Below are 15,288 nucleotides of genomic sequence, written 5' to 3' on the forward strand. Positions count from 1 at the left end.
ATTATTGCATATTATTTTAATTGAATAATTAATATAAAATTCATTGCATAACTGTTTTTGCACTAAATAGAAAAATAAAATAATTATAATTAAATATTAATTATTTTTACATCCATATAATAAATTATATTCCACCAACTCCAATTTCTGTACTTTCCGTGATTATCCCGAAATTTTGATACAATACGGTCTGAACATTTATAATTCAATTTACAAATCCCCGGAGATTTGATTGATCCATACTTTTTTTATTATGAGAATTTATCCATACTCATAATGTCATAATACTAAATTAAGAATTTATATTAAATATATAGTAAAAATTTATAAATAAATATCAGTTGGATCTTGAAAATTATTATCATATAAAATTATTATCATATATGATATTATTAATTTATTGATAAATGAATATTTTAATAATTTATAGATAAATGAATATTTTATTAATTTATAAAATATTTTTTATTTTTTGTATTATATTTCTTAAATTAAACAATTAATTTTAGTTTCAATTATCAGCAATTATTTTGTATATTCAGTTCGATTTTAATTAATATTTATGATATTTTCAATTTCAATTATGACCGAAATAAATAGAATACATATATATATAAATAGTTAGTTTAATATAATATATTAATTTTGATTCAATTTGATAGTGTTTCTTTAGTAAAATTGAACCTAAAAATTAAATCTAAAATATAATATAAATTACTAACATAAATCGATCGAACTGAAAATATAAAATAACCGAACTAAATTTTATTTCAATTCATCATATGTTAGAGACTGAATTGGTGATTTTAGAAGATTAAGATATAAGTTGAGAACCAATTTTAGAAAATGAAGTAACTTTAAGCCCATACAAAATTAGGGGTATTAATTAAAAAAAGTTCCATTCCAATTAAAAATAAATTAATGAGGTGGTGAGGAGGCAATGTAAGTAAGTTGAAAAGATTTATAAACGGCTGAGAAAAAGAAAAGCCCCTCCACTCCACTTTCTCTCATACCAAAACCCCAAAACAACTATCTATCTATCTCCGTGCAGCAGCAGCAGCAGCAGCGATGGCTATGGTGAATAGAGGTGTAGCTGTGGTAATTACAGCAATGGCATTGTTTGAAGCAGTATTACTAGAGGCAACTGTATACAAGGTCGGAGACACTGCCGGATGGACAACCATCGGTAATATCGATTACAAACAGTGGTCTGCTACTAAAACCTTCCATCTAGGCGATCTTATTGGTAACTTTTCTCCCTATTTCTCTTCTTTTCCCATCAATTTACCTTTTACTGGTTTTCTGGTCTGTTTTATGTGTCTTGATCTGCAACACAATTTTTCCTCATTATCTAATTCTTCATTAATTGCTATTGTGTGCTAACAGAAATTATCTCTATCCCAAAAATATAGTTCATTTTCCTATTTTCATGCTTTCCAAAAAGTATAATCCAATTCCCATGTTGTAAATTCTTTTAAGAAAGTTAATTGTTTTATTTTGTTTGAAGTTTTTAATCATTGAGAATTTTGTAAAGGTTTCAAATCATAATGTTATACATGATACAAGATATAACATTGGCCTAATACATTACCCAGCTCCCGAACTTGTCCAAAATAGTAGATTGGCTCCCTAAACTTTGCAAGTGTCTTACCAGCAGTTCCATAACTTGCTTATTTCGTATCAGCAGCTCCCTAAACTTGTCCATAAAAGTAGATTATCTCCTTTAATTTTGTAAGTATCTCGCAAACTCCCTAAATTTGTTTATTCTGTAACAACTAAATACAAAAACTTATTAAACCTAAATTCTAAAAATACATCTTCATCTATTCGAGAGGTAATTTTTTCGCTTCTCACCTTTCAACCTATTATAAGAGTTAGTATTGTAGATTTGAGAGATTGAGTGGATGAGGATCGAGAGTTAGTATTATGGTTTTTGTATTTAGTTGTTACTGAATAAACAAGTTTAGGGAGTTAGTGAGACACTTGCAAAGTTCCGGGGGGCTAATATACTTTTGTGGACAAGTTTAGGAAGCTGGTGATACGAAATAAGCAAATTTAGAGAGCTGGTGAGACACTTGCAAAGTTCAGGGAGCTAGAGACGTATAAGCCTATAACATTTAAATTTTTTGAGTTATTGTATCATAATAATTATTTTTTTAAACAATATCATAATAATTATTATGTTATATAATTTACATTATATAATATAAATGCCAATTTGTTTCTAAGATGTTTGATAAAATTTCTAAATAGCTGCATTTTTACAAAAAAAAAAAAACAACTAATATCCACTACGCATCAGCAACCGTAAACATCAAATAGCTAACAACAAAAAACGAAAGGAACATCTGAAATAAACGGATCCTAAATATAAAAAAAACTAAAAGCTATGTCAAACATATAATATTAAATAAAATATTTCTACAAATCATATTATTATATATTTAAATTGATAACTACCTTTAATTAATATTGTTCAAGCTGCCTATCTAATAAAATTCTGGTGGTAAAAGAGCATCTCTCTTTAATGTGGTGAGACACTCAATGGCCCATCTATTATCTGGATTGGCATGTTTTAGAGGGTGATAATAGTTTTTTTACTATTCAATTATCAGATACTCTAAATTAATCCAGATTCAAATCAGATAAGTCCTAACAAAATATTTTAATCACAATTTCAATTTTATGTTTAAGATTAAAAACTTAATTAAATAGTTAAACTAATTTTGTGGGGATAAATAACATTGCATCATCACCCACTCAGGAATCTAGTTGTTTAATTCCAAGCACTTGGCATGATAATGCCACCCACGCCACGCCACGCCTGCCTCTAATCTTTCAGCCAATTTGATGGATGCTTAATTTATTGGTCCAATGTCACTTTCTTAATTTTCATTATAGCTCAGTTTCTTAATTCCAGGTTCACAATGATTATTCCCAACCTTATAATGGGATAACATCTATGTGTGCCCTTAATCTTTATTATAAATGCAAATACACCCCTAATCCTAAATTAAACCATATCCCTTTTATAATCCATTGTTTTAGTAGATGATTTGTGTATAATTAATGCTTGTTTTTTGGTGGAACAATCAGTTTTCGAATACAATTCACAATTTCACAACGTAATGAGAGTAACACACAACATGTACAAAAGTTGCAATGCATCTGCTCCAATGGCAACTTACACTACAGGCAATGATTCAGTAACCATTAAAACTCGTGGCCACCATTATTTTATCTGCGGTGTGCCTGGCCATTGCCAAGCCGGCCAGAAGCTCGACATTAATGTTCCTCGTCTTCATGTTCAACAATTGGCTCCATCTCCTTCTTCATCATCTATTTCAACTCCTGCAGCTCCCAATTCTCCATCGGTTCCTGCTGCAAAAGTTTCAGGACCTTCCCCCAATTCTGCTGCCTCTTTTAAGCCTATGTTAGCTGTATTTTTAGGACTTTTTCTCTTCAATTTTGCTTGTGTTCAGTTTTACATGTATTAAATTTTGATTATTTGTATTTTTATGGAACCTGCAATTCATCTGTACTTTTTATAATTTCATGGGATAAAGATAGAGAGATCCATAATTTTCACTTGGGGGAGAATTTTTTTAGCAATTTATTATATACAAAGACAGTGAACTCTGGAAATATTTCCCTACCTCACATGGTTTATAACCCTATCTAAAACGATTTATAAGTGATATCATACGAATATAATTCTGATACATGGCTCTCTAGAAGTCCAAACATACTCTCAAAATATATAGCGTATCTTCAGGTAAATACAGCAAAATGATTGCGTACTAGAAGTTTGATTTATGAAGTCTCATTCAACCCAATCAAGAATTCAGTGTTACCATAATCAAACCTGATTTTGGAATCACGAGTCAAGTGGGTTTAAGGATATGAGACCCCGATATCTGGACACACTTCCTTCTATCAACCGCTAGAGATGTCAAAACAGATTCTACAGTTGCAAACGAAGTGCCCACAACTCTTAATCCGTGTATCACGAACAATAAAATAAACAACACAGAAAAGAAAGACTAAATAGCAATCATAATGACTGCCTCTAACAGAATCGATACGAGATCAAGGAGAGAGTAACAAAGATTGTAATTAGCCGAGACGGTTTCGGAACGGTTCCTCTTGCCCCTTGTTGTGTGTGTCAAAATTCCTAAGCTAAGGAGTCTATTTATAGACTTCTCAAAACCCTAGTCATAGTTATGTTGTGTAATTAATCAATTAGAATCTTATTCGGAATAGGATTACTAATTAGATAATTAAATAAACACTTTATTATTATCTAAATAATAACTAATTATATCTAGATAATTATTATTAATCAAATTAATAATTTAATTATTGTCAGGGATAATTAATTAGAGTTTCAATCACATTAAAACCTCTAATTAATATTATCAGATAATCCTTTAATTTAATTTATAATCATAATCTAATTTATAATTAAATCAAATTACTAATTCATATTTTAATTAATGAATTTCGGTCCATGTATAGTGTCTCACCAATTTACACTTTCGTCCTTCGATTCCAAGTCCCACATGCGACCATTAGGTCTTTTATTGCCACTAGCCGTATATATTCTTTGAGATTTAAATTTATGTTGTGTTAATCTTTATTTCCGGTTAAAGATCTAAATATTTCCTTATGGTGTCCGCTATGGTTACTTCCTTTAAAAACAAAGTAATCTTACTTTATTTCAATAACGAATAATATTACGACACATGTCAAATTAATTTAAAATAAAACAAATTATATTAAAAGTTGGCCTGTTATTACAGGTTTCCACCAAATAAAGAAAAATTAAAGTTACATAAAGTAGAATACAATTCTATCCACCAAACCACTTTACGGAAATTGACACCACTTAGGAAAATCTTTAAAACCTTTACAAATTTCCGTAAAATTTGTATAATTTTACGTAAATTAATTATTTTTTGTTAAATTATTAATAAAAAAATAATTTTAATTCTATCCACCACACCACTTTACGAAAATTGACAGTACTTTACGGAAAATCTATAAAACCTTAACAAATTTTCGTAATATTTGTACAATTTTACGTAAATTAATTATTTTTGGTAAATTATTAATAAAAAATAATTTTAATTATACCCACCAAACCACTTTACGTAAATTGACACTACTTTACGGAAAATCTATAAAACATTTACAAATTTTCGTAATATTTGTATAATTTTACGTAAATTAATTATTTTTTGTTAAATTATTAATAAAAAATAATTTTAATTCTATCCACCAAACCACTTTACGAAAATTGACACTACTTTACGGAAAATCTATAAAACCTTTACAAATTTCCATAATATTTGTATAATTTTACGTAAATTAATTATTTTTGGTAAATTATTAATAAAAAATAATTTTAATTCTACCCACCAAACCACTTTATGTAAATTGACACTACTTTACGGAAAATCTATAAAACCTTTACAAATTTTCGTAAACATTTGTATAATTTTACGTAAATTAATTATTTTTTGTTAAATTATTAATTATTAATAAAAAAATAATTTTAATTCTATCCACCAAACCACTTTACGAAAATTGACACTACTTTACGGAAAATCTATAAAACCTTTACAAATTTCCGTAATATTTGTACAATTTTACGTAAATGAATTATTTTTGGTAAATTATTAATAAAAAATAATTTTAATTCTACCCACGCAACCACTTTATGTAAATTGACACTACTTTACGGAAAATCTATAAAACCTTTACAAATTTCCGTAATATTTGTACAATTTTACGTAAATGAATTATTTTTGGTAAATTATTAATAAAAAATAATTTTAATTCTACCCACGCAACCACTTTATGTAAATTGACACTACTTTACGAAAAATCTATAAAACCTTTACAAATTTTCGTAATATTTGTACAATTTTACGTAAATGAATTATTTTTGGTAAATTATTAATAAAAAATAATTTTAATTCTACCCACCCAACCACTTTACGTAAATTGACACTACTTTACGGAAAATCTATAAAACTTTTACAAATTTCCGTAATATTTGTATAATTTTACGTAAATTAATTATTTTTTGTTAAATTATTTATAAAAAAATAATTTTAATTATATCCACCAAACTACTTTACGAAAATTAACACTACTTTACGGAAAATTTATAAAACCTTTACAAATTTCCATAACATTTGTATAATTTTACATAAATTATTAATAAAAAATAATTTTAATTCTATCCATCAACACTAGTGGAAAAAAGGCCATCCGCATCGGCTATTTAGGGCCATTGGCCGATGCAAAAGCTCTCGATGCAAATGTGAATGCATCATATTTGCATTGGCCAACGGCTGATGCAAATGGTTGTAGCATTTGCATCGGCCCTTTGAAAGGGTCGACGCAATTGATGTTGCATTTGTGTCGGCCCTTTAAAAGAAGCGATGCAAATGATGTAGCATTTGCATCACATTTTTAAAGGGCCGATGCAAATGTTATAGCATTTGCATCGCACAATGACTTTTTCTGACAGAATTTGTGACGGATTTTTGTAAATAGTAAAATATTTAAATCTAGATTGAATGGAGCTCTATACAAACTATCACACCCGACCCTAAATGACCTCAATCGGCATCGGGCGTGAAATAGAAAGATAATAATCAATACTTAGGAGTCTCCAAGTTATCCACATATCATTATATTACAATTGCAATACCAAAGTTCTAACCATAATTCTAATAATAAGCAGCCAACTTCCAAACCTCGCATAATCGGGCGGTAACCTTCTCTATATCTTGTACTTTCTCACCTAAAAACATTAAAACATTGAAAAACGTGAGACAAAAATCTCAGTAAGAAACTATCCGCTATAAAAAGCAACTTTACTTAACATAGCTACATATATAGCTTTAGAAAATGAGTTAATCAAAACATTATGAAATATACTCAAAACCAAAGTTCATAATATAGTCAAAGTAGTAAACCAAAAACCAAAAATATATAATCGTGTATCGACTCTTGAGTTCAAAACCTTATTAAATAGTATAATCAAATAAGCGTTTTATCAAACCCAAATCGTAATCAATAAAACGTAAAACCTTATATCAAAATCAATCATAATGGAAAACATAATCCAAATGAACTTAAAACATTATATCCATCCTCGAGTTTCTTCCCTTAAGTATCAATCCATAACCACATATATAGTCGAGACGTCTCTTAACATTGCCTATCCCATATGGTCTTACCCGACACTTCTTTGTCATACCCAATAGGTCTTTCAAACTATGTACACAGGCCAAGTCCCTCACTGAACATGGTCTTCAAATATGGAACCACCGATCTAGATAGCTCTCGATGGATATAAAATCATAAAATCATAAAATCATAACGTGCTCAAATATCCTTTCACAATCAAAATTCCAAACTATTTCATAACCAAAAATCATTTGGCTTCAATTAGCCCTTTTATATGATAAAAATCATATTTGGACTTCAATCCAAAATAATAACAATAATAACCGCAACAGATTTCTCAATCCAAACACAATTCGTAAGAAATCATCAAATTCATTTTGTTCAATATAGATTTATATTGAAACCCAAAACATATATGTATATATGTAAATCAACCAAATTAAGCCTTAAATCAACATAATCAAGTAAAATCCGAAATTCATATAGAAGCATAGTGAATAGCTTCATTTGAACCATAATTTCACAATAAAAAGCAAAATCAGGAAAAACCCTAATTTTATAAATTCCTGCATAACCCTAAAATATCAATTTCTGAAACTTCTTTGATTATATATCTATATGTATATATAAAACTCAAAATATAGTTGATAGTTATTACCTTGGCTACTAATTGAAAACCACAAACCCGTTCAATTCGCCTCTAAACTCTGTCTAAGCCATTTCCCTCCAAACACTGCCGAAACTCAAAAACTCTTCGGCTAGGACTTAGATCTATGTATAAGGATACTATGATTTAAAATTTGAGTAATTCGGATGGTCGAATCTTCGTAAATCAAAGAAACGGTAGAGAAACGGTCGAAGAACGATGAACAACGGATAAAGATGAAAGAAGAAAAAGAAAAAGGAAAGAAAACTAATGAATGCCATATATATATATCCAAATTCGATAAAAATCTCGTTTGGTCCTTCATCTTTATATAATCTTTTAAAAATTACTCTAAACTTTTAATTTACACCTTAATCACGAATGTGACAATTCTCCCCACCTTAATAAATTTCGTCCTCGAAATTCACATTCTCTAATCTAAATTTTCTTCCTCAAATAATCTCCAAGATCACAATTTTTTTTTCAAATTATCAAGATTCCTCATAATCATCATAAGACTATAAATTCTAATGTTTCCTTCCATTAACTTCATCATTATCCATCTCCACATCATTGTAATAATTATTTATACATAACTCTTAGTAACTCTAAACTTCAACCTAGTTAATTCCATCACCAATAAATCCACAATAAAACTCCAAATATCATATATTCAATTTTATATAATATGATACACTTTATATTCATATCTTCCTATCATTAAACCAAATCTCACTTTAAATCACAATTGATTTCATCAATTGCATATCAATCAAATCTATTTCACATATCTCCAAATTCTATAGACTTCAAAAATAGCACTTTTAAACCGTTAATATGTATGGTATTATATTTTTCTTAACCTTTAAAGAATATGAATCAATGATTTGCATCAGCATATAATCTTACTTCATCATAATAATAATACTTATATCTATAATTTAATTTTTCACTCCAATCATGATGAATAAGAACTTCAAGTCATCATCATCAATCAAATATAAACCTTATATCGATAACATATTTCCTCTATGAATAACACATTGACTTATTTATTTTCGTAAAACCTCTATAATCAAATCCTTATATAAGAAAAATCAATATAGATCATTCTTATACCCATCATCCTACATCCCGGTAATAACTCCAAATAAATTTAAGTTTCTCATCAAACTATATGGATAACAAATACGATTTACTTAAATCGCAATGTGAAAGTTTTTGAAATCTCCGAGCAATATCCTCAAACACAATAAAAGCCTAATTTTTTTTTATAATGTCATTCAATTTTTTTATTTAATCTATAACTACTCAATTTGACCTTTATGTCAATTTAGACTATAATCCTCGAAACTTCAATCTCTTCTCCAAACCATAAAACCGTATACCCAAGGAAGATAGAGTACCTAAATTATGATAATCAATGTTTTTTCCCTCCAAACTCCAAATTATATCTTTACACCCATAAAATTCAATAAATATATAAATCATTCGATTTTCTTATTTGACCTATAAACACTCAATTTGATCCTTATATAAACTTAAACCATAATCACACAAACGTCAACTAAAAATAACTTCTATATATATATGTACTACAAAATTTCAATTTCATCCTCTTATATCATATTCATCTCTTAATTTTCCTACCTCCAACTGTGCTTAAAATCAGCCAAATTTTATCCTCAAAATTCATATCTTAATTATTTCCTCAAACATCTAATATATTCTCTCACTTTACTTCTCATTGATCACTACCATCGGTATCTCTCTAAACATCATTTATATAACTCTAACCTTACTTCACATCTGAGATACGTATATTTTTCAGCCAACTATTAAACTCTCAAATATCAATTCCAAGTCATAATAAGGAGAAAAATCAAACAAAAACCAAATTCTGGTTTAAAGCTAAAATGACCAACATATGCTGTTTTCAGCATAACTTTTTCACACGGAGTCCGATTAAGGCGATTCAAAAACTCTTGGAAACGTAAGATAATAATAAAGAACTTTCATTTAGGACTTCATGATAGATTCGGCCTATATCTGGTCTAAAAATGCATCACAAGATTAAGATACGGATCTGATTCTCCCGCAACACCTATATAGACAATCCTCTATTATCTCTAGATGTTCATACACCCAATATTTTACTAACCATCAAATCTCATGTCTACCCTTCATTAGCTAGTTACTCAATCCTCAAAAAATTTCAATCGATTATTTCTTAGCTTTCACCAAATATCCATAGTCCTCAAGTACTATCAATTATTTCTTAGATATCACCAAATATTCATATTCCTCAAGTACTATCAATTATTTCTTAGGTTTACCAAACATCGATATTCTGCAATTACTATCAACCTTAGGTCCGAAGAATTTAACCTAGAGCTCTGATACCAAACTATCACACCCGACCCTAAATGACCTCAATCGGCATCGGGCGTGAAATAGAAAGATAATAATCAATACTTAGGAGTCTCCAAGTTATCCACATATCATTATATTACAATTGCAATATCAAAGTTCTAACCATAATTCTAACAATAAGCAGCCAACTTCCAAACCTCGCCTAATCGGGCGGTAACCTTCTCTATATCTTGTACTTTCTCACCTAAAAACATTAAAACATTTAAAAACGTGAGACAAAAATCTCAGTAAGAAACTATCCGTTATAAAAAGCAACTTTACTTAACATAGATACATATATAGCTTTAGAAAATGAGTTATAGTATAATCAAATAAGCGTTTTATCAAACCCAAATCGTAATCAATAAAACGTAAAACCTTATATCAAAATCAATCATAATGGAAAACATAATCCAAATGAACTTAAAACATTGTATCCATCCTCGAGTTTCTTCCCTTAAGTATCAATCCATAACCACATATATAGTCGAGACGTCTCTTAACATTGCCTATCCCATATGGTCTTACCCGACACTTCTTTGTCATACCCAATAGGTCTTTCAAACTGTGTACACAGGCCAAGTCCCTCACTGAACATGGTCTTCAAATATAGAACCACCGATCTAGATAGCTCTCGATGGATATAAAATCATAAAATCATAACGTGCTCAAATATCCTTTCACAATCAAAATTCCAAACTATTTCATAACCAAAAATCATTTGGCTTCAATTAGCCCTTTTATATGATAAAAATCATATTTGGACTTCAATCCAAAATAATAACAATAATAACCGCAACAGATTTCTCAATTCAAACACAATTCGTAAGAAATCATCAAATTCATTTTGTTCAATATAGATTTATATTGAAACCCAAAACATATATGTATATATGTAAATCAACCAAATTAAGCCTTAAATCAACATAATCAAGTAAAATCCGAAATTCATATAGAAGCATAGTGAATAGCTTCATTTGAACCATAATTTCACAATAAAAAGCAAAATCAGGAAAAACCCTAATTTTATAAATTCCTGCATAACCCTAAAATATCAATTTCTGAAACTTCTTTGATTATATATCTATATGTATATATAAAACTCAAAATATAGTTGATAGTTACTTACCTTGGCTACTAATTGAAAACCACAAACCCGTTCAATTCGCCTCTAAACTCTGTCTAAGCCATTTCCCTCCAAACACTGCCGAAACTCAAAAACTCTTCGGCTAGGACTTAGATCTATGTATAAGGATACTATGGTTTAAATTTTGAGTAATTCGAATGGTCGAATCTTCGTAAATCAAAGAAACGGTCGAGAAACGGTCGAAGAACAATGAACAACGGATAAAGATGAAAGAAGAAAAAGAAAAAGGAAAGAAAACTAATGAATGCCATATCCTCATCTGGAACATTTCCGCCTATATATATCCAAATTCGACAAAAATCTCGCTTGGTCCTTCATCTTTATATAATCTTTTAAAAATTGCTCTAAACTTTTAATTTACACCTTAGTCACGAATGTGACACAAACAATAATCATCAACTTACAAGAAACATAAAGATTTAAATTTTTGACAAATGTAGTTGTGAAGCACATGAACATATTCACCTATATTCTGGAATTGACAAAAATGCCTAGAGTAGGAACATCTTAGAAATAGCAGGGCAACATTAGAAAACCCTTTGAGAGTGTAATGAGACATCACTACTTAGTTGAATAAACCCCAAGATATCCACCTTATATGGATTCATAATCTGGAGAAAGTGTCCACTGCCAATTTCCAAGCTCAAGATATACACGAGCAACAAGGGGCACATTTGAACTTGTGCTGCTCACTAAAGTAGTTGGTGCAGCAGGACTAATATTTGGGGAACTTGAAACTTATATCGCCAAATTCTGTACCAATAATTCAAAATAAGTACCAAAAGAATCAAAATTAGATGTCACATTACACTAGCATAATATTAATTACGAGTAATTATAGATCTGAAAGTCGGTCTTCCATACCTGAAGCCTAGCAAATGCTTCTTTTCTTTTGTGTTCTTTCCCAAGTTACCATTGGTATTTCAAGTATGCCAACATTACTTGAGGAGGTCAATGGTATTGAACATTTTCAGGCCATGTCTGGGGATCACACTGCTATTGCTTGGCACAACAGAAAAATAATCAAGTCAGTATTTTGTCCACAGAAACCAAAATACCCCCACTTTCAGCTTCAAGTGTTAATGCAATTTTTTTTACCTTCTCAAAAGTTTTGGCTTTCAAAATGATCTTAACCAGTTCTCGGTATTTCCAGTGTAAGTGCATGTTCTCCACTGTACCATAAAAAACTCCACGTCTACCTGAAGCAAGAGATACCTTGTCATAAAGTATTCTCAGAAAAAATCACCATAAGTTCATTATAAGGAAGCCTTATGTTACCAATAAGTAAGAAAGCTTTCATCCTCAAACCAAGCTTGCGGAACATATATCTCTCCTCCTCAGTTATGCTATCTGGGTCAGCATGTCTTTCTGCTGGTGTTAGAAATGACTCCACCTTAGACAAGGCTACTTCAGCTTTCATTAGTCTTCGTTCAGCCAAATGACGGTCAAAACACTGAAAGAGTTACTGATATTACAAATTCATATTCTAGAATTTAGCTAGGGTACTTTAGTAAGTTAAGACACTGCAAGTGACCCCACGTATGACAATACTTACGCAAGCAAGCTTCTTCTCAAGTTTTCTGAAAAGGCTGGCATGCCTTGCTATTTCAGTTTCTCTCATCATTTTTTCTCTGTGATTTTTGCTCAAACTCTTTCCCCACTTTGCATCTACATCGAAAGTTTCAAGAAGAGTACCAGCAGTTCCTGACTGCTCCATTGGTTCAGCACTCTGTACAATCAAAGCTGATGCTCTTAACCACGCTTTCTCCTCATCATCATGTAATGCCTTTGCCAATCTCTCCCTTTGTAGCAATGTTTCAGGGAATTCTGGTGACAAAAAGTCCTTTCTTCTGTAGAAGACCAAAAAGTCCTTGTTCCGAGAAAGCAGCATGCCCCCAGTCTCTCTGCAGCCACATAAAGAAAAAAAAATTAGCCATTTGTTCCTTCCATATCTCCCAGTAGCAATTTCAAATTGAAAAAGTGAGAAGAAAAGTGGTCATATCAGTTTGCAGTAAATGCAACAGAACGATTACTTGTTATCATTTGAAAACCTAGCTTGAATATAATGAGTTACATTTTTCTTATTTGTCGGATTACAAGTATAAAAGTAAAACACAGTAAGGATATCAAACACCACCTATATTAATGAAATTCAAGAAGGCACTGCAGCTGCAGAATATTAGGACAATCAGGTCCTGATTGAAAACTTTCCACAGTTTAATGTTTGTTTCGGACTTTCCAGGGAGAGAAAGGACATCTTTTGGCCAAACATAGACAATTATATGGGCGCAGAAAACAAACCACCCAACCCAACAATATACCAAACAAAAGGTTTCTTAGTTGCCTAGAGCTAGTAGTTTATCTCTACTACAAAATTTTCCAGGAGCAATAGTACCATCAAACAGATTGGAAAATAACTTTTGAAAAGTCATCATCATCATCCCAAAAGGTTCTCCTTCATTCTATTAAAGAGTAAGATAATCTAAAACGACCATAAATCAATTGTCACCGCAAACTTTAAATTTTATAGCTTATTGTTCACTTTAAGAACACAGTGGAAGCAAAACAAGAAATCAATCACACACCAAAGTCCTGCACTAAAAATTTACTGCCTTTTCACCCAGTCAGCTATTATACATCCCCATTCAGTCATTTATTGGATGGTATAGTACACCCTTGGCCCTCCAACATAGACCGTCTTTTTAGTAATTTAGCACCTTTACTCATCTTGTAACAAAAACTTGATTTGTTGATTTGGACAATTTTGACCAATTCTTTTTACCAGTTTATAATCACATATCGATTAGAAATAAAATAATTAAGAAGAGCAGTAATAGCATAGAGCTTCATACTTCATTGTCTCGAGAAGATCACCATAAGCACGAACACAATGAACAGAAGCTGGTCTATTAAGCTCTTTTGCAAGTTGAAGCTGTTGTTGAAATACTTCAAGCTACAAGTTGAAAATGTCACCCACTGAAGACCATTTTAGGAACGATATTAAGTGAGATACACTTAAATGTAAGAAGAATCTTCAGTTTGAGGTCTTCCAAAAGGTATGTGTAAACCTAGTCATAGGAGATTGTAATTCCTACAAATAATCAGAATTTCGATTGCGGATGGAAAAGTTTAAAAAAAATAATAATAATATAAGAAGAAGAAGAGCAGCATCGACGATGATGATATAAATGGCATTGGTACCTTGAGGAGGTGAGTAACGAGAGGAAAAGTCTAGTATTAGAGATTTTTGAAGTTCGTCCATGGCTTTGTATCTGCAGAAAGAGCTCGGATAGAATGATTTAGGGTTTCAGAAATCCAAAAGAGGAAGTCATACCTGAAGATGTCCGTATGAACATCGAAAACATCGCCCCTCTTAATGCTGTGAATAACCATACCTAGAGGAGAAGACTGTATAGATCTGGAAGCCATGGGAGGGGGAGAGGAAGTTCTAGATACAAATCGCAGATTCACCAGAGAAGAAGAAAGAGAAGCCTCCTCGAATAGAAGTGGACGAGAGAGGCAAGAAGGAAAACAAAAGTCGTACATCAACAATTGAGAGAAAGAAAAGCAAAAATAGGTAGTCACTGGTACAAAAAGTAGCAGGTAAAATGTAAAACAATGGGATGTGATTTGTCTTTATATTATTGGTTTAGATAAACAAACAAAATTACTTTATTTTTAAAAGAAGTGAGGATAGTGGGCACCTTTCCTTTTTAATGTGAAAAATGATTTCATAGTAATTATATAGTGATTTGTTTGTAATTTAAAAAATTGGTGTACATATGTTATTATCCATTTTCATATGCTTTACAACATTATAAATAATTTATAGTTAGTGTTTTTCAAAAATCTTATATAACAGTAGTGAAAAATTAAA

The 15,288-nt window shown here is 30.5% G+C and overlaps 2 protein-coding genes across 10 annotated transcripts; one reads left to right on the forward strand and one right to left on the reverse strand.

The window, feature by feature from the left end:
- Positions 1 to 956: 956 nt before the first annotated feature.
- LOC136216636 (mavicyanin) lies at positions 957 to 3,588 on the forward strand. Its single transcript, XM_066003186.1, has 2 exons — positions 957 to 1,246; positions 3,097 to 3,588. The coding sequence occupies exons 1-2, from the start codon at positions 1,069 to 1,071 to the stop codon at positions 3,495 to 3,497; spliced, it is 579 nt and encodes a 192-aa protein (XP_065859258.1). The 5' UTR covers positions 957 to 1,068; the 3' UTR covers positions 3,498 to 3,588.
- An 8,112-nt stretch (positions 3,589 to 11,700) lies between these two features.
- Positions 11,701 to 14,970, reverse strand: LOC136219757 (CRM-domain containing factor CFM3A, chloroplastic/mitochondrial-like). Of its 9 annotated transcripts, none has more exons than XM_066007269.1 (8): positions 14,807 to 14,958; positions 14,613 to 14,683; positions 14,264 to 14,479; positions 12,967 to 13,315; positions 12,690 to 12,864; positions 12,510 to 12,610; positions 12,276 to 12,407; positions 11,701 to 12,164 (listed from the first exon to the last, which is right to left on the reverse strand). In XM_066007269.1, the coding sequence occupies exons 3-7, from the start codon at positions 14,266 to 14,268 to the stop codon at positions 12,363 to 12,365; spliced, it is 675 nt and encodes a 224-aa protein (XP_065863341.1). In that variant the 5' UTR covers positions 14,269 to 14,479; positions 14,613 to 14,683; positions 14,807 to 14,958; the 3' UTR covers positions 11,701 to 12,164; positions 12,276 to 12,362. The 9 variants fall into 9 exon arrangements, with proteins under 9 accessions (XP_065863341.1, XP_065863342.1, XP_065863343.1 ...); XM_066007270.1 differs by having other exon boundaries at positions 14,264 to 14,502; XM_066007271.1 differs by having other exon boundaries at positions 12,276 to 12,404; positions 14,613 to 14,968.
- Between the last annotated feature and the right edge of the window lie 318 nt (positions 14,971 to 15,288).

This window comes from Euphorbia lathyris, chromosome 2 (assembly GCF_963576675.1).
Source record: "Euphorbia lathyris chromosome 2, ddEupLath1.1, whole genome shotgun sequence".
In the NCBI taxonomy this organism is placed as follows: Eukaryota; Viridiplantae; Streptophyta; class Magnoliopsida; order Malpighiales; family Euphorbiaceae; genus Euphorbia; species Euphorbia lathyris.

Bases quoted from the DNA above. Each gene is read 5' to 3' on its own strand.
- LOC136216636 (XM_066003186.1), top strand. From the start codon at position 1,069: ATGGCTATGGTGAATAGAGGTGTAGCTGTGGTAATTACAGCAATGGCA. The intron at 1,247-3,096 runs GTAACTTTTCTC...TGGAACAATCAG, and splicing joins CCATCTAGGCGATCTTATTG to TTTTCGAATACAATTCACAA.
- LOC136219757 (XM_066007267.1), bottom strand. The intron at 12,611-12,689 runs GTAACATAAGGC...CTCTTGCTTCAG, and splicing joins GAAAGCTTTCTTACTTATTG to GTAGACGTGGAGTTTTTTAT. The intron at 12,408-12,509 runs GTAAAAAAAATT...GCCAAGCAATAG, and splicing joins AAGCCAAAACTTTTGAGAAG to CAGTGTGATCCCCAGACATG.